The sequence below is a fragment of the Bolinopsis microptera genome, chromosome 10 (genome assembly GCF_026151205.1).
Source record: "Bolinopsis microptera isolate Bmic1 chromosome 10, MBARI_Bmic_1.0, whole genome shotgun sequence".
NCBI classification, from domain to species: domain Eukaryota; kingdom Metazoa; phylum Ctenophora; class Tentaculata; order Lobata; family Bolinopsidae; genus Bolinopsis; species Bolinopsis microptera.
This window is the reverse complement of record NC_087081.1, coordinates 9,514,677-9,534,374: the sequence shown is the minus strand read 5'-3', so window position 1 is coordinate 9,534,374 and position 19,698 is coordinate 9,514,677. Positions and strand designations below refer to the sequence as shown.

At 38.5% G+C, this 19,698-nt stretch overlaps 2 protein-coding genes across 2 annotated transcripts; one reads left to right on the top strand and one right to left on the bottom strand.

Moving 5' to 3' along the window:
• Positions 1 to 1,476: 1,476 nt before the first annotated feature.
• Positions 1,477 to 4,669, bottom strand: LOC134822119 (uncharacterized). Its single transcript, XM_063833014.1, has 9 exons — positions 4,470 to 4,669; positions 4,135 to 4,248; positions 3,875 to 3,986; positions 3,463 to 3,633; positions 3,213 to 3,324; positions 2,892 to 3,049; positions 2,571 to 2,686; positions 2,266 to 2,416; positions 1,477 to 2,003 (listed from the first exon to the last, which is right to left on the bottom strand). The coding sequence occupies exons 1-9, from the start codon at positions 4,611 to 4,613 to the stop codon at positions 1,888 to 1,890; spliced, it is 1,194 nt and encodes a 397-aa protein (XP_063689084.1). The 5' UTR covers positions 4,614 to 4,669; the 3' UTR covers positions 1,477 to 1,887.
• Positions 4,670 to 15,558: 10,889 nt separating this feature from the next.
• On the top strand, positions 15,559 to 16,332 carry LOC134822171 (homeobox protein ceh-32-like). Its single transcript, XM_063833085.1, has one exon. It carries the CDS (start codon positions 15,559 to 15,561, stop codon positions 16,330 to 16,332), a length of 774 nt encoding a protein of 257 aa, XP_063689155.1.
• Positions 16,333 to 19,698: the final 3,366 nt, after the last annotated feature.

Genomic DNA, 19,698 nt, shown 5'->3' with positions numbered 1-19,698 from the left:
CATATGCTTTTTTAGAGATTAGGTTATAGTTATAGAGTTAGGGTTTACATTGACATAGCCATGTGTATACGCGTACTGCGTGACGCGCTTGTTTCGGCGGTCGCGCGCTACTGCAAGCGAGAGGGCTCTGGTTAGAGCAAGGGTTAGGGTTAGAATCAAATTAGAGGGTTAGGGTTTCGAATAGTCGTTCAGGGCCAGCTAGATCAGAGAACGGGTTTAAAAGCTCACGTGACAGTCGAGTGTAGAGTTATTAATCATCATCCGATCAAATTATAATTTGTAGGTTTACAACCTACCAGGACGCGCGCCGAGTTGGACTCGTCGACGGTCCTCGTCGACGGTCCAATATATGGAACAGATATTTTACGAGTATCACCCGTTAAATTATAATTAGAGGGTCAGGATTTCAAATAGTCATTTAGACTTAGAGCCACCTAATAGAGGACGTGTTTAAAAAGTCACGTGACAGTCGAGTGTAAAGTAATTATATTTATTCATGCATCCAAGAAATAAAACAAATGCGTTTTTGAATATATCATTCACTTCAAAAAGCATACTCGGCCTTACTGGGCCGCGCTCAGCCTGTCATTCCGCCTAATCTCTAATGAACATTGATTCACGATGTCAATCCTTCGCATCTCGCCGATCTGGTTGCGAGAAGCATTATTGGATGCGCGCGCGCGACCCAGTAGTGCATCGCGCTACAATAATGAACAATAACATGATAGCCTGAGGTCCCCAGGTAAACTCGGCCGGCCCAAGTAATTTCAAATTTGTAAATTGTATTTGCTGAAATTCTCCTAGTTCCACTATATAATAAGCTTTTAATTATTATTATTTGCTCGTCCAATTATTAAATGACTTGACCCAAGTGCATATGTTTTTGTCGAGTTATAAATCGAGCGTGCTAAATCACTCTACACTCGATCTTCGAGATTTTTCTAAAAGGGCCCCTGACAGTTGAACTTGAAACCATGAACCAACTTGAATTGTAGCGCGATGCACTACTGGGTCGCGCCGCGCATCAAATAATTCTTCTCGCAACCACTTCGGTATATCGGCGAGATGCACCACTGTGCCTCACCTAGCTGCGAAGGATTGACATCGTGAATCAACAACTTGAATTGATGAATTTTCGGACGCTGATTCCAAATCAGTATCACCCCCATGACATAGGGTTAAAATGCTCCCCTGGCAAGATATTGGTGAACAACTGTCTCGATCATGTGATATGACCGTATAACTATAAGGAAGTTGGTCTAATTTCTCGTTAGGGTTAGAGTTTCAGCATATGTTTTTGTTAGGGATTGGGTTAGGGCCGGTTAGGGTTGGGATCAGATTAGAGGGTTAGGGTTTCGAATATTTATTCAGGGCCGGCCAGCTACTGCGCTAGAGAACGGGCTGAAAACATCACGTGACAGTCGAGTGTAGAGTGATTAATCATGTCAAGGTTGAATGCGATATGCCAATCATATTGTGTATTAATGTATAAAGTTTTAAAAATAAAAATTGTCGAAAAGAAGGATAATCTAATTAAATCATTAATTATAAAATTGCATAAAATGTAACTTGCTGTATGAAATTATTCATGTTTGGAATCAAATGCTTAATTCAGTTTGATTATGATAAAGTTCATTTAAGCTGTTGTTGATGTACATCGGAAGTTTAATATAAAAGTAAAGTTTATATTCAATATCCTTGATCGTGATAATTGTTTTTTCTCACGAGATCAATTCCCTGAGAACAAAAAAATATACAGTGTCATCGATTTTATTTCATTGTTACAGTCTGAAATGCGTATGCTTAACAATAGTCTTTACTTATTGTGTCACTCCTAATCCTATTTGAACCAACTAAAAAATTATAAAATACAAGAGCAATATGAAATCAAAGGAAGCAGTAGATTACATATGCCCACAAGATCGAAAAGAAGTTTGCTTTAAAGTCCAATGTCCGCCACGTAAGCCCAAGAGCATCTGATTTTGATTTGGGGGAGGTGTTCTCTGAAAGAAATGTGAAAAGCATTAATAAGCATATACTTTCACTTTCAATTTTTTCGCTTTCACTTTCACTTTCACTTTCATTTTCACTTTCATTTTCATATACTACAAGTAAAGGTTGGTGCAAGTTGGTTATTAAATTGCAATTCTAAATAATTACCGACTTTCTGAAAAATGTTGTTTTTCTTGTCGGCAAAAAATATGACATCATAAAACAAGAATGTATAACGATCAAGAAATAATTTGTAAAACTAGGGTCACCTACCTTTGAAATAACTGTCATGCGGGTTACTGAGGGATCTAAAATAGTTGTATTCCTTATCAGGAGGTAGCCGGCCTTGAGTTAACCTCCTCTTGATAACATCAGTAAATCTGCTATCTGTAGTTATGTTACACACCTGTACTATCTGCTTTACCTGAAATCAGAACAGTTGTTTTTAATGCAACATTGGATCTTGAACATGGCTGGATAAATACTAAATAGTGGGGAATCAACATGGAGAAATTAAACCGAAAATTAGCAAGCTGCCGCGCCGTGATGATAAATTTTGTCACTTTTAATTAACTTACTTTGTTATAGTTGAGCCACGAATCCGAACTGAAAGCTGTGTTGTATTTTCTAACCCCCGAACAAAGTTGACAGGGATATAGTGATAAATTGCGGTAAATGGGCGTCCACTCGTAGGCTGGAATATGTAGGAATGTTTGAAAATGACCATTTTATATAATAATTCAAATTGGTTGCAAATACATTCAACGTAATGGAGGGTTATATTTTTCAATCTCACTTCCACTTTACAAGAACACGTGTCTTTAACTTGTAAGCATGCTTTCATATTCCTACAAATGTGGTCAAGAACTAAAATTGAATGATTCCGAGAAGAACAATACCTATTGTGTAATTGGGAAAGGGTATCCTATCAGGGTCAATATAAGGTGTATCATCGTACGGACACGTGCATTTTATCGGGTATCTTATTCCAACGTCCTCGGGAACAATTCCCTTGAAACAGGAGATGAAGTAAGGGTAGTCTACAGTCGCGTGGTACCTAAAATAAATATTCAATTATTCATTATCAATATCACTAAATTTAACTACATAATCATGGATATTATTACTGAATTTATTCCCATTTGTAATACTATATAACGACTTTAATTTGCGATGTTCACGATATTTTGCAGCCTCCCAGGGGGGGGGGGGGCTCTCACCTGTATTGGCCATCAGAGACTTTGCCGTGACACTCGTCAAGGTCCGCAGTCGTGAGCTGTCTTCCTGTTTCGTCTATCGGACCGTATATAGGGTAACCATCTAAAGCAACACCTGAAATTGTCCTTGATAAATCGACTATAGAATTGTATATTTTTGAAAGGGATCGAATTTGATAGAAATCTCGCCATATAGAACGTTCATGTGCTCGCAGCAGAAATATTTGGACTAAAACTATCAAACAATATTCACCAATCATTCCGGAAGGCTCGGAACAAGTGAGAGTTTCAAAACAGTCACTCCAAGTGTAAACCCGATACGTTCTATTCTCTCCCACTTGACCTCCACACTCATCAAAATCAGGTTCTTTCACCCCATCTGGGATACCGTCCCCGATCACTGGCTCATCTGCTTGGGGGCAGCCTGAGTATTGGAGTGTCAGAAATATGTCATCAATTTCTAGAACACGAGTAAATGATGTATACAGCTGTCAGCTTGAAAGACATGCAGCTGATATTAAACCGTGAAGAATTCTAAGCGCGGTCAGACATGTAACATGATTTCATCGCCCTTGTATTCTATATATTCCTGGAAACATATACAATGTACATATGTTCACTTTCACTTTCACTTTCACTTTCACTTTCACTTCGTTTTCGTTTACCTGGAAGGGCAAGAGACACGGAGTATATCAAAGTTCCCAGTATTGTTATTCCCACGGGCTCCCCCGTGGGGAGGCAACTAGACCTGTCACCGTACATCGGGAACTTGGGTATCTGAAGGTGCAGGAGCTTATCATAGTATGATTTGTTAATAAATTGCGATAAGTGAAAACTTCTAAACTTGTATAATTGTTCCATTGGATGCACGTGATACAAATAATAATCTTAAAAAGCAGCAGCTGTACACCTATCAGGTACTTACATTAAGTTGGACATCTTTATCCACCGGATAGCCCGACTTGTCGGGTTCTATGTAGCCAGGTTTACTGTTAGTTCTAAACGACAGCCTTCCAGCATTCTCTTCTTTCATCTCCAGCTGAAGGAAGAGGTGTTGGTTACATAACAGAAATATGATGTATTAAGACAGTTCCACTAGACTGTACTGTTAAAATATAACTAAATTATTTTAAATCATAGTGGATCGTAACGAAACACTTTCCAATTGAAAATAAAAACAATTTCCACTGTCCTCCGCAATTAGTTTTCAAAACTTTCAGCATCATACGTTTTCAAAATGGTACAAACACAATTGCTCACCTGAGACAACTGAATACCATTTATAACAAGGTTAGGTCTGTTAATCACCGCATCCCGAACCACCTTAAGCTCCTCATCAGTGAGACAGTAACCATGGTAACAGGAGATAACGAATAATAGCAGCGAGGTTACCCATCCTCTCATGTCACGAAGGTAAGCATTTCCCTTATCAGTCACTCATTTCTTTTTATCAGGACGCTAAGAAGAAGTGTTACTGAAAATATGGTTAAAAATTACTTATTGAGAATGAAACTGATGGTAAAGTTCTTCATCTTACCCTTTACACATCCTACGTTTAGGTTCTTCTTTTCTAAATTATGACCATCTTTTCTTGAACGATGAATTAATAGTGTTCAACAGGTTAAGCACATCACATATTTATTACTGAATCGCAATACCCACTGTTATTGAAATTTGTATGCTTATGGAGGTAAAACGATCGGAACATTCCTCATCTTTTGTCGATTATGGTAAACAATAACAGCCAAACAACTATTTATTATTAGATGCCGTCAACACCGAGGCTGATTGCTCCTTAGTCTGATGATTATTCTTCTTATACGAACAGCGTGTTGACGAGAATCCGAACCAATAACCCTTATGGTTTAAGGATTAACCACAAGGTATCATAATCTATGATGAAGGAGCTTCAAAATCGAAATTCTCAAAAAACCTGTTTGAAACATTGATACATTAATTGGGTGGAATAAGCTTAAAGATGTTAAACGTTGATTTTGCGGCTAACATCAAAGTCGAAATTATACATAAAAAATTAAACAGAGAAGAACCTGGTCGTTGATTCTCCAGCTTCGGAAATTTAAATGAATGTTGGAATTTGCCGTAATTAATTTAATTCAGGTCAATTATAAAATCTTACGCTTAGTCACTAGCCTTCATATCCGAACAAGCGGTTTTGATATCACTAATCACTGTAATTAACTTAATTATGACAAATCTGAGAATTCCATGGACATAACCCAAACTGTACTCTTTGGCATGGAACGAGATCCATGCTCTCCATTAAAAGGATTAAACGCACAGTATATCATTGTTCACAAAAGTCAACACAAATGTACGATGTTTTGCACTTCTAGTAATTCTATATCTTCACGATCTTAAATGACTTGACAATTGTGAAATATTCAGGATTTAACATCACGATCGACTCTAAACGAATCAAATTGTTAAAATCTCAAGAATTCTGATAGATATACTGGTGGTGAGGAGACTTGTTTCTACACGTGACTTGTTTCTACACGGGACTTGTTTCTACACGTGACAGCTTGACTCTGGGTTTTGATTGACCAACAGTGGAATTGCTGATGGTTAAACCCTGTCACGTGTCGGTATGGTTCAACTCACCGGTCACCCCTAACATTCAGATCTATTGTACCCAGTTACATATCAAACGACATACAGCTGAGCAAGTTAACGAAGTGAGCAGGTTAACGTTTACCCTGGCGACATCATGGCCTCAATTTAAGACGGTGGTTACAGGAGGGGATCGTTAGTATATAGTGGCAGGGCGCTTGTATCATCCTAGGAGTAGGATGTCTAACTGTCTAGCACCCCTGTCTGAAAATAACTACCGCAAGGTATGGACTTGGAGGATAGAATTAACAGAATAGGGACAAAAAGTTGGGGAAAGAGGACATACCCCAACATTTTCCCCTCCAGTTTTGAATTAGTTTTATAAGTTAGGGTTAGGGTTTTCGTAGCTGTTAGCAACTGAACGGATAGACTTAGAGCAACGTTAGGGCGTAACACGCGCCGTTGAAGGTTTTTAAAATTGCAGGTTCGAACGTAGTCGAATATAATATCAAACAAAGTTTGTAGTTGCAAAAAAGCAAAGTTGACAAAAGCCTTAACTCCTATTCAACAATAGTAATAGTAGCGTTCCTAAACGGAGAGCAAAAGAGCAAATGAGTACTGAGTAGTTGCATGTATAACACACATTGTATTTGTAACTCAGAACATCACATCCCCCGCGATCATATACCCAACCAGTTATACTTAACACCTCTCACTCCCCAGATATGACTACACGGCAAGATCAGCCGTGCCACGCTATGTGACCAATTACCGGATGAAATCAGGATCATTGTCCAGCAGAGTTTCAGTGGGTGTTCAGTGCTGCATGCTGGATAATGACTATTTCCGCCAACAATCTTCCATTGTACTGGATATGTAAGAGGAATCCTAATGAGAGGAGAAGAGTGGAGAAGGGTGGGGTATGATTACCCGCCCAGAGCAAACCTCGCACTAGACGTTCAGTTAATTTTAGTAGAGGAGTGGTCTCGTGAGGATGAGACACAAGCAGACGCGTTCTCTCTCATTACATGTCGTGTAGAGAAGAAATTATCGACTTTCTTTGCGGATTTTGAGGAGTATTCTTGATCGTTTGCGGAGTAGAGATGATTGCTTGCGGAGTTAGTGGATGGAAAATGATCTGATAGATCTGTGTGTGATTATTGCGCTCTCTCTCCTCTTCTCGATCATTGTCTGTACAGTTGCAGTGCAGGTTCAAGTTCAGACAGTACCAATGATTTGGTGGAGTTGTTCTCTTAGCTATAAATGCTCCCAGCTTGTAATATTATGTTGTGTTTAACGTCTTACAAGCTGTCTGGACTGTAGCTAGGCTCAGGATACACTATATTGCTACAGTTACTGAATCTGTCTATTCGAGATTTTCGTTTCGAATTAAAACATGGCTCTGTTAACTCTTATGTAAGAAAATACTCGAGTTTGAATCTCATTCGGGATAGCGTTGCATGAAATAAACTAAAGCAGCAAGACCGTTATACTCTTAGACTCTTATAAGGAAGCTTGTTCTGAAGAATAAACAACAAACATGATCATAAAATGAAATGCGAAAAAAATTGGTATCGGTAAGCGCAGTACCAAGTAAGCAAGTTAGCAAGTAGTAGTACGATCCGGATCAAACGACATCCCGCCGCCACTTAATAAATGGGAATATGCATATGATATCGAAACATTATGGAGAGATAGAGTTATAGGCTTACTTTATCCGTAACAAATTGTAGTCATTGCAAGCACTTCAAGTTCATATTTTCTTATCATCTGCCATTTACAGCCTGTAAATGTAAAGAGTTAACGGAATAACAGAATAACGGTAGTCGGTAATTATAGCTTTAATCGACTGCATTGGTTCGTTGGAATGTACAGGGTACAAACTCCAGGGGTTTGTGATACGAGATCACCCACATGATTGCTATTACTGGCACCAATTAAGGGTCAATCACCGGAGCGATACTGATACTTTGTCCAACTGAGCACAATGCACTGGAGATGAGATAGTAGCATCGTTTATCCTGCACCAAGACATTCTCCGGTAGAAGTATTCTCGAAATAGGCACTGCTAAATTTTCAACTGTATCATCAGTGGTTTCCAGATAATCGCGGAAACAATAGAACGACCGACGAGGACAAAATTGGGGGAGTCATGAATCAAAAGACGGCACTCTCGAAAGCAAAAAGAGAAAATCACTTCTCTCCGTATAATATAAAGTGGGTGTCCTATTGTTTATACTCTACGAACAAACAACTCTCTTTAGAAGGTACTCTGTATTTAAACTCTCTACGATATACAACTCCATACAGAGATTTCAGAAGAGAAGTATATCAGCTTCCATATTAGGAGCTCTAAACACACTCTAACTACACGTATTTCAATACACGTTATATTTCACTACACGTATTTCAATACACGTTATATTTCACTACACGTATTTCAATACACGTTATATTTCACTACACGTATTTTAATACACGTTATATTTCACTACACGTATTTTAATACACGTTATATTTCACTACACTTATTTCAATACACGTTATATTTCACTACACGTATTTCAATACACGTTATATTTCACTACACGTATTTCAATACACGTTATATTTCACTACACGTATTTTAATACACGTTATATTTCACTACACGTATTTTAATACACGTTATATTTCACTACACGTATTTCACTTCATGTATATAACTACATGTATAATATATAATTATATAAATGCAACCTATCGCCTGACAACATTTGTTCAAAAAACGAAATGTCAAAAAATATCAGATCACTAGATCGCTTTAAGCATGAAATAGTTATTATCAGAGCAGCTATACCTTCAGAAAACCTGATAAGCTGATACTGATAGCTTCTTTTTACTGATACTGCTAATTGTTATTAACAATCCAATTTTACCATTACAAGTCGTCCAAATTGGCAATAATGGAGTCGTGATGGTCTATTATGAAGATGGTGGAGGAACATATTTGACCGGAAATATGAAACTATATTGTTGCGTAATATATGCTTATATGTAGAATGTAAGGCTACAGCAATTAATGCTAAAATAGGCTACAGCATACAAGGATAGTTAGCTATTTTATCAGTGATGAACACTATGGTGTGAGGTATGGTTAATTAGAAAACAAAAAACAACTTGTCCAACAAAGATTCAATTAGAATGATAATAACTAGGTATAAACATAGAGCCAATATAAGCTTCCAAAATTAACTACAACATAAAAGGCCAAGGAAAGCAAGGCCAAGGAAAGCAATTTTAATAGAATAATAACATAATGATACTGGAGTAACAATGGAATATGGAAGTTAATTCGGTAGTACGTGAGCTGCCAGTCGACAAGAAGCTACATCACGTAGGTACACTATCTAACGTAGATACATTTCATCGGCCATTAATTGAACTAAATTTAAAAACACAGAATTTAAATACATTTTCGAAGCTATGGAAGCCTAATATCAGGCTTTCCTGGTTGTAGTGAAGACATTATAGCAGTAAAGTACTCGAGTACTGCCAAAAATAAAGCAAGCAATAAGAAGATGGAGCTTTTTATCTAGAAGTGAAACAATTCTTCTTTTATAATAGAGCCAGGGCGTGGACTGGTTACACAGCTTGTGAAACGCGTCCATCCCATTACATAATACTGAAATAAAACAAATTGACAATAAATTATGCAATCATATAAGAACATCATTTAAATTAATTGCAACACTACGAATCTATTTCATTTATTGAGTATTATGTAACGTGATGGAAACGTTTTAAGCGGGTAAAAGCCAGTACTACTCCTAATTAGCCTGGCTCCATAACATGAAGGGGGCGGGGGGGGGGGGGGGCTCGTTTTAATTTGTATTGAACAGCACTAATAATACTGAAATACAACGAATTTACAATAAATTATGCGATCATATCATCGTAACCAACAAAATACATTTACACATATTATGTATAATCATGTATTAGGTTTATTAGGTCACGCGATAGATTTATTGTACTATCTACTAACTAGACGTGTGTGTATTCGCACATGTGCAGTTTCTGTAGGGATAAGGGACTAGGGACAAACTTCTGAACAAACAAACTAGACGGTCATTTCCGAGCAGACGTTCGTTAGTGTTACTGCAGTTAGGTTATCTGGTCTTTGGTCCTAAATATGCATACGGTACGTAACGCATTATGAGATTGTGTAATGAGTACAATAAAAATATTGCTGTCTGCAGTAGATGAACAATTAAGTTATAACCCACATTTCTACGGAAAAATGATCGATATAATATTCCAAATAACAACTCCAATTTAATCGAACTAAATTTCAAGCCACTGAAATGTTCTAATCTTCAAACCTGCAAAAGCCAAAAATCTTAATAGGTCCTTCTTAGTTATTGTTAAAGTGAAGACTGAGACGAACCTGGTTCTGAAGAATTGTGATTATAAGTGTCTAGATAATTATATTCCCGCCAGTAATTATCTTGATTCCCTTAATTAGTCACCTGTCTTGTGGACTTGATGGTGACTTTACCAGGCAATCTGTCAGTATTAACAATAATTAATTGTTATAACTGTGTTACAATAATTAATTGTTGTAACACCCGATCTGTATGGTAACACGACTCCTGTCCGACAGCGACATCTGTCCGACAGCGACATCTGTCCGAATCAGGGTACCAAAAAAAAACGACATCTGTCCGAAATTGTGAACATTTCCAATTAAAGACATGATCTAAACTGTTAGGTACTTGCTAAATTGTATACGTAACATGTCCAATTTGAGATATGATCTGAGCTATAGTTTACTACCACAGTTTATTTTAATTTGATGTCGATAAATTGGACAATAGTTTCAATGTTATTTAAATGTTATAAATTAATTCAATATAATACAATATCACATAATCAAATCTAAAGCATAGTCAAATTTCCGATAGCTTTAAGGAAATCCATAGGGTTGCTGTAGTTGTCGTAATCATCTACAATTCTTTGAAGTTGTCGATCATAACGGATCCATTTGGGTGCACGTGGCTCAGGTAGTTCCCGCCCGTCTCTTTTGGTTTTCTTCACGTCTGTAAGGGGTTGTTCTGCTTTAAGGCAATCAAGGAACTTCCAAATTGTGGGCTTCGAGCAGGACAGCATTGAATGGAATCCGTGATGCCAACCTTCTGCGATGTTGGATGAGCGAGGACTCCTCATCTGTGCAGCTTCGTCGGTTGATCTCCACCAGAAGCCTTCCTGATCAGTTGTCTGTCCACGGTACGGATGTGGGCTCTGCAACCCTTTCGGAAATCCGAACATTTCCAGTAGGAGGTGTCGTCTCTTCGCTTGTCGAAGACGTATCTGAAGCCATTTAGGACAGGTTTCTCCGAGCCTTGTTTGCGTCCAGGGATAAACTGAAGATTGGTTGCCATTGTGGATTGCTATAAGTGATCTCCATACTGCTGTCCTATATGTACGGGAGCAGGACTATTGAGCGGTGGACTGTTGAGCGTAGGACTGTAGGTCGGTGAAGGTCGGAAGTAGGACTGTAGAGCGGTGTCAAATCGCCAGGGTAGGACTCTAGAGCGGCCGCCCTTATAGATCTCACAACATGAGGACTTTAGAGCGGCACGATCCTAAAATGAGGACTGTAGAGCGGTGGACTGTTGAGCGGTGGACTGTAGGCCGGTGAAGGTCGGAAGTAGGACTGCAGAGCGGCCCTCCCTTATAGATCCCATAACATGAGGACTCTATAGCGGTTGAAAATTTGAAGATTGAACACTCAACGAAGCTAAGTTATACATTGTAACTCGTGATTGATTATGGTCATGACATTCTAGGATGAAAGGAAATCCATAGGATTGCTGTAGTTGTCGTAATCATCTACAATTCTTTGAAGTTGTCGATCATAACGGATCCATTTGGGTGCACGTGGCTCAGGTAGTTCCCGCCCGTCTCTTTTGGTTTTCTTCACGTCTGTAAGGGGTTGTTCTGCTTTAAGGCAATCAAGGAACTTCCAAATTGTGGGCTTCGAGCAGGACAGCATTGAATGGAATCCGTGATGCCAACCTTCTGCGATGTTGGATGAGCGAGGACTCCTCATCTGTGCAGCTTCGTCGGTTGATCTCCACCAGAAGCCTTCCTGATCAGTTGTCTGTCCACGGTACGGATGTGGGCTCTGCAACCCTTTCGGAAATCCGAACATTTCCAGTAGGAGGTGTCGTCTCTTCGCTTGTCGAAGACGTATCTGAAGCCATTTAGGACAGGTTTCTCCGAGCCTTGTTTGCGTCCAGGGATAAACTGAAGATTGGTTGCCATTGTGGATTGCTATAAGTGATCTCCATACTGCTGTCCTATATGTACGGGAGCAGGACTATTGAGCGGTGGACTGTTGAGCGTAGGACTGTAGGTCGGTGAAGGTCGGAAGTAGGACTGTAGAGCGGTGTCAAATCGCCAGGGTAGGACTCTAGAGCGGCCGCCCTTATAGATCTCACAACATGAGGACTTTAGAGCGGCACGATCCTAAAATGAGGACTGTAGAGCGGTGGACTGTTGAGCGGTGGACTGTAGGCCGGTGAAGGTCGGAAGTAGGACTGCAGAGCGGCCCTCCCTTATAGATCCCATAACATGAGGACTCTATAGCGGTTGAAAATTTGAAGATTGAACACTCAACGAAGCTAAGTTATACATTGTAACTCGTGATTGATTATGGTCATGACATTCTAGGATGATAACTTTATTTAAGAAAACTGGATACTCCGTGATATTTATACCATACCTTCGAAATCCTAACAAGATATCGCACTGCGATGGGATCTGAATCAGTCCCGTCACCAGATTAATGAACATTAGATATCCTTAGTAGGCGCTAAAGCGTCACGCGATGCGATCCTCATTCCTAAATGATCTGCACGAACTTGATCGGTACTCTGCTTAGCGTCAGCGAAATCACATTGATACGAACAGTTCACTAAAATACCGAAGACACGTTTTACATTTTTGAGTAGCAGAAGAATTTATTTCAATCATTTGGAAGACGTTGAGACCGACCAATAATCTTAAATTAAGTTACACTATAATATTAGTAATGAAATATTTATAATAAGTAAATGAAAATGTTCATTGACTCCATGACTCTCCATGACCCTTAGTAGGCGCATCATATAATAAGTAAATGAAAATGTTCATTAACTCCATGACTCTTCAATAAAGTTATCATCCTAGAATGTCATGATCATATTCATTCACGAGTTACAATGTATAACTTAGCTTCGTTGAGTGTTCAATCTTCAAATTTTCAACCGCTATAGAGTCCTCATGTTATAGGAGGGTACCGCTCTAGAGTCCTCGTGTTATGGGATCTATAAGGGAGGGCCGCTCTGCAGTCCTACTTCCGACCTTCACCGGCCTACAGTCCACCGCTCAACAGTCCACCGCTCTACAGTCCTTATTTTAGGATCGTGCCGCTCTAAAGTCCTCATGTTGTGAGATCTATAAGGGCGGCCGCTCTAGAGTCCTACCCTGGCGATTGACACCGCTCTACAGTCCTACTTCCGACCTTCACCGACCTACAGTCCTACGCTCAACAGTCCACCGCTCAATAGTCCTACAGCCTTATGTACTCATGTCCTGTGATGTGATCGACAGCTTGTTAGGGTACGGCTAGCACGATCCTGTTCTCAATCACGTATCGATGATCAGATCTTAAGGGATCACATCAGCTTTAGAAGGTCACGAGATTACCCGTGAGCTTGTGAAATACGAATGTGAACCGAAATTACAATATGATCCGAAATTCGGACAGATGTCGCCAAAAACGACTCCTGTCCGACAGCGACATCTGTCCGAAATCCCTAATTCAGCTTTCGGACAGATGTCGCTGTCGGACAGATGTCGCCCAATCATCTGTATGGTGTTTACTGTTTTTACTGCACTCTCTGTTCTAGAACAGATAAGACAATTTGAAGGAAGCTTAAATCGTCATAGAAACACTATATATCAATTAATTAAGCTTCCTGGACTAGTGAAGGTAAGCGGACACTTCTTAACTTGCACTAGTATGACAGGGTTAGGGGATTAGGTTAAGATCACGGGTACGGTTGCGGTTAATACTAAGTTAGGTAAGCGGGAAGGATAAAGGATTCGGTCCGTTAGGAATTTGGTCCGCCAACCTGAAAATCAGTGAGCAGTATAATTTATATACCAGTTATTTATATACTTAAATGATATCCATTTGAATACCCATAACGATCAGTAAACAAAGCTATAAAATATTATTCAACAAATCTTAACAAGTCATTTATCCTCTGCTATTAAGATAATGTCTTATCGGAAACAAAAGAAACCAACTTTTTCGACTATCTGAATGCTTTTAAAAACTAACGACGTTTGAATGCTATGAATGGCTCTTTTTATGATAGACTTTGATAATATTCTTTAACAAAATTGCCGCAAAATCATTATATTTCGACTTAACGACTAATGATTGCACAGCTGCAACAAAAAGCAAATCAATGAAAATACAGCAGCTAACGACAAATAATATTACTTTAGCTGGCTTAATTCTCTAACTAAACTATCATCTTAACATAATCCGACTAAAACTTACCGATAAAATACTGTCATAATTTAACTTTATTTTACACCATTCATACTGTAAAACTATATAAGTTTACGCCATCTTGATAGAAGAATAATCTAAGAAGCTTTGTTTGAAGACTGAGCACTGCATTCATCAACAAATCAGAGATAACATACATGTATTCTGCATTATCTAACAAATAAATTAGCTATGAAAGCCAAAAAAGCAAAAAGGTAGCAAAGTAAAGTCGTATCTTCTTGGATGGACTCCTCTGTCATGTCTGTCTAGGTCACTTGGTGGCGAAAAAATGTGGCGAATTCTGCAAGAAAAGGGGGACACTTCAGAAGTGTATTCCTCAAAAATTCCTGATATACGATAAACCATACATAGCCCTTTTATTTTATATGTGAACTGCCCTACTTCCGCCAAAATGGTCACGTTTTAATATGGTTAGGCTCGTATTGAGAAAATCTATGCATGACAGGCATGTACCAGTCAGTGGTAGACGTTGGGGTATGGCACTGAGTCGGCCCCCATCAGCAGAATTTAAACGGGCTGTTCTCGTATCAAGGGAGTGAAGGGACGTGAGAAGGTATGCAAGGGGATTGGTACCTAAGCCGATCAGGTGTTAACTTTGATACCTAGATCTTAGGTATAAACATTGGAAGATTGAATATAAAACAAAAGTACCGCATTCTATCAACATGCCGACCTACTCCAAATTTCTCTGTTGGTTCTTAGTTGTGCATAATCTGTGTTAATTGGTTCTTAAATGTCAGAGCTACTCATGTTAATTACTTGATGACGTACAATGACGTACTTAATGCTCAGATCACTTCATGACCTAAGGTTAGCCAGCCGTACCAGGCACTAGAGTTTTACAATATGTCAAGTTATTTACAGCTTAGGATCACTAATTCTCAGTGGTTTAACCGCACTGGACTGGTTTGCTGATTGTTGACACCAGTTCTAATACAAAAGTATAAACAAGCATTTGAGCTCCCCATACGGCATGCTTGTAACAGTCAATAGAAGAGGGAATATGGGCCATGAACATATTGGTGTCAAGCCTTGTTGGAAATTTAGATGGGCAGCTTACCCAGAGTATATAACAATAGCCAGATTAACACAAGACATCAATTACGATTACAATCTCAATAACAGTGTTAACTTTCAATTGCAACTGAAACATATTCAATCATTATCATGGAATCTTTCAACTACCCTACTTACCAAGATTTCACCTCCGTGAACGACCTACCAGAACCGGTTCCAGTGAGCTCTTTCTACCTATCCTGGTCCATCCCTATATCCTTCATTTTCACTTTCCCTGAGCAGGAACTACCTTCAAGTTGCCAGAATATCACCAACTGCGCCCCAAGTATTTTCACTGTTCCAGTAGTGGAGACATTCACTGGATCTGAGACTTCCTCTTCGGAAGTTCCAGCTCTGACACAACTCCCAGCGAACCCTGATGTGGATATGCCTATCCTTCCCCCTCTCCAGAGCTCATACAGATCTCCCTGTCCTTCTCCGAGTACTTTACCTGCTAGCTCCCCGTCTTCAACAAACCTGTCCGACCAGGCAATCACTGCACAGTCCCTGTACGATGAACAGCAGTTCGACGAGCTTAAGTCTTACCTCTCCGTCACCTACTTCCCTTCCTCAGATCACCCTCATCTCCAGAAACTCTTCTACAATTGTCTTTACGAGCTCTACAAGATATCTTCCTGCAAACGACACCTGATGCCCACTCAGAAGTATCGATTGAGGAAGTCGAACCCTCTTCCATCAACCATCTCATCAGTGAAGTTCCAGAGCAACAACCACTTTGACGACAACGCAAGGTCCCTTCTACTAGCTGTCTTCAAAAGAGAGAGAACCCCTTCCCAGGAGACTATCAGCATGCTGAGAGAGAATACTGGACTAACTGAGAAGCAGATCAGAAACTTCTTTAAGAACAAGAGAAGCAGAGCGTGAATTGTTAGTTTGATAATTGTATGTGTGAATTTTAAATAAGTAAATGTTTTAATCCTAAAGACTAGCTTAACTTTACCAACTTCACGCAAACATGAGCATTCTTTCAACATACACAATAATAATGACCATGATCATTATAAAATCTCCTGAAGTCCTGAGTAACTGCAAGTGCCATATGTTTTATGGGCGGCCTATACTGATTTGAACAAAGGTTGAACACCGGTATAGTCTGCACTACATGATATAGAGTTTGATAAACGCTGGAGATAATCACTTAACGATTTAATTGGTCAATTAAGTGTGCATGAACAGATGTGTATACTGGGTTTTACAGTCTAGTAGTCTTACTCTTAACAATAAAGTAGAGTCCTTTAGGACGGTCTATCTTACCAAACGTTATGGTAAAACAACAAACCAATCAAATATTGTTCATGAATAGATGAATGAGCTTGTTTTTAGGAGATGATTTAAAATTTTAACTGATACAGCGACCACAGAACGGCTTTAAAGAGATAAACAGAAACAATTTCTTTGTAGAATAGTAAAATTGAAATCGGTGATAATTGTTGTATTGTGCGGTTTTGTTAAATTGCAAACAGGAAAATTCGAAATTCTTGGCAAGTTGATAATATCAAATCCAATTATTGGCCGGCTTGTTTTCAGGAGATTATTTAAAATTAGCTCTTGGACTGATACAGCGACGAATTGAAACCATTGGCAGCAAACAGGAAATTCGAAATTCTTGGCAAGCTATAATTGCGTTGATAATATCAAATCCAATTATTGGCCCACTATCAAATTATTGGCCCTCTATCATAAAGTATTAGAGAATTGTTAAGTTAATTAGAATAGGTGATTACATAAAAAATGTTTATTACAAAAGATGATTATTACAATAGAAAATTTTAGAAATGATAATTAAATTAAGATATACACGTGCCTCGACATATCTTCACACGAATTAGAAGTTGCCATGTTGATGGTAACGTGTCACGTTGTAATGATATCAAAACTGCTTCAAATAAAAATACATTTTCGTATGTTCACTAGGAGAGAAATAAGATAGCCACATAGAAATCATTATAGCTAGACGGTACGTGACGCTGCAAACCACATTCTCATTTATTTGTGCACTGAACAGGTTTTGTATTTTGGCAGAATTAGCTAATATACCACTTCCTTGTGCTAATTCAAATTTAAGTGTAATCGCTCTGACGACATATTAACAACAGTACGTGAGGTTTACTTATACCACCGCATCATTTCCTGATTTATTTAACGACATGATTACATAATTTATGTAATAATGCAGAATTTGGTGGTGCTTTCAGCAAGCTATTTTTGGGAATTTAAGCATGCAACCGAGGTGTGCAATCGCTAAAATATAGCGTTAAGAAATGTTAACTGCACTGTGCCTGTGCTGCCCACGTCTTCAAGGCAATACTTTTAAAATTTTACAGAGTACAACAATAAATGAGGCACATCATCTTTTAAAGCAGTAATATGCAATCAGAGATTGATCTTTGCAATCTGTGCAGGTATCCTGCAGGCTAATAAACGGACTAATATTTTTGTTGACAAGCTGTAGAGTGTAGAGTGCCAATTTGTCTTAACCACAATCATTAAACAAAATTATTATCCATAGAATTTGAAGAACATTCAGCTAAAATTTAAATAACTCGTGTCATAAACTAATTAGAGTATTAATTATAACTTATTAGTATTACAACACAACAAATTTATAACATTTATTGATCATTACGTAATGGGATGGAAGGTGTACACAGTACACTGTACACATTCCACAACATGCAGCTCTATAATATAGTAATATGAAGGACTTCTTTTAATTCTAAATGAAAAGCTCGAATGCAATAAGTCATATATCTATGCTATAACATATAAGACTTAGATAATATCAAATCCAAGATAATGAATTCTCATGTATTTACCACGTTAATATAATGTGCCAAGTTTGTTAATCTAATAAACATGAATCAACCACACCAAAATTCAAATGAAATGATAAAATGGTCGCTTTCATGTGCATGTTCAAGTTAAAGTTGCAAATTTTCAAAATATACTAACGAACTTCTAAAAGTGCACTAATTCATGTAAAATATAAAAGTGAAAGTAAAAATGATAACCTGGCCGCATAAGTATAAGTACATTTTTCTTGCAGAGAAATTTGCATAATTAATCAAAATGTAAAATAAGCGTAATAATATCCAAACTAGTAAATTTCCATTTTAATTTATTACAGTAAACTTTTACAAAGTGATTCGAGGCACAATTTAAAAGCGACGACACAAAAATCCAACATATTTCTAATTTCACCTGAATTATATACCACGTGATCGATTATAAGAGACTAGTGCTGCCCTTATCTGCTTATTGCACTGATTACAGTAGACTCACCTTTGCTCGTGTAAGACCCGGCCGTCTGATGGAAAAGGACCGCAACCTACAGCCGCGGTGAACCTAAATACCATTTAGTTAAACTTGGGGCTCCACAGGAGCGTCCCAACTGCTCCTGAAACATGATCGAACCTGGTTAGCCCGGGTAAGCGGGTCAGTACTTTCTTGCATCATGCTCACTAACCTGGGTCTCTAACGTTCCACTAAAACATTGACACTCGACAGCCAGAAATGACAGGGATGTTTCCCTGTTGTTCTCACGATTATATTGAGGTATAATTATATAGGGGGTCAGTATTAAGCAAGGTTGTTAAATACGTCAAATTTTCGTGAAATAATACGACGTATTCGGTTCTAATAAAGAATACGTCGTAATACGCCGTAATACGGTAATTTCTATGGATTGTTAAATACGTCCACGAATACGCCATAATACGCCGTAATACGCTGATTTGTCAAAATTAAACATTACAGCTGCGCGCCACCCTCATCATTGATCATGCATTAAAGGAGTGCAGTTATACATGATAACTTAAATTTGTAATCAAATTTCATGGATAATCCGATAAGCGTAATACGTCAATTTTCGAGGATTAATACGTATTCGTATTCCAATACGTATTCCCTCCTAATACGTATTTAACAACCTTGGTATTAAGCTTCTGATGTCAAGGTAATTATATTGAGCAATGGATACATACAATAACAGAAAAACGTACTAGGGATTATGTTATAACATAATATGAGAGCCCCTTCAGAAGTACTTACCCAAGCGATTAGTAGAAAATGAATAGTTTACAGGAAAGAAGTCTTGAGTGGAGAAGGTCCCTCTGCAAGCACTGTTAGTCAATCCTATGACTCGGTCCTAGTCCTACCGTTTCACATCTTTATCGGTTTATCTATCTCCTAGGGGTCGTCCTGTCTTATAGCGTCCCAGGTTCCGTCAGC

Excerpts from the sequence above, each read along its gene's own strand:
- LOC134822119 (XM_063833014.1), bottom strand. The coding sequence starts at position 4,613 with ATGAGAGGATGGGTAACCTCGCTGCTATTATTCGTTATCTCCTGTTAC. Across the intron at positions 4,249-4,469 it reads ATGGTATTCAGTTGTCTCAG|CTGGAGATGAAAGAAGAGAA; the intron begins GTGAGCAATTGT and ends CTCTTCCTTCAG. Across the intron at positions 3,634-3,874 it reads CGTGTCTCTTGCCCTTCCAG|GCTGCCCCCAAGCAGATGAG; the intron begins GTAAACGAAAAC and ends TCCAATACTCAG.
- LOC134822171 (XM_063833085.1), top strand. The coding sequence starts at position 15,559 with ATGGAATCTTTCAACTACCCTACTTACCAAGATTTCACCTCCGTGAAC.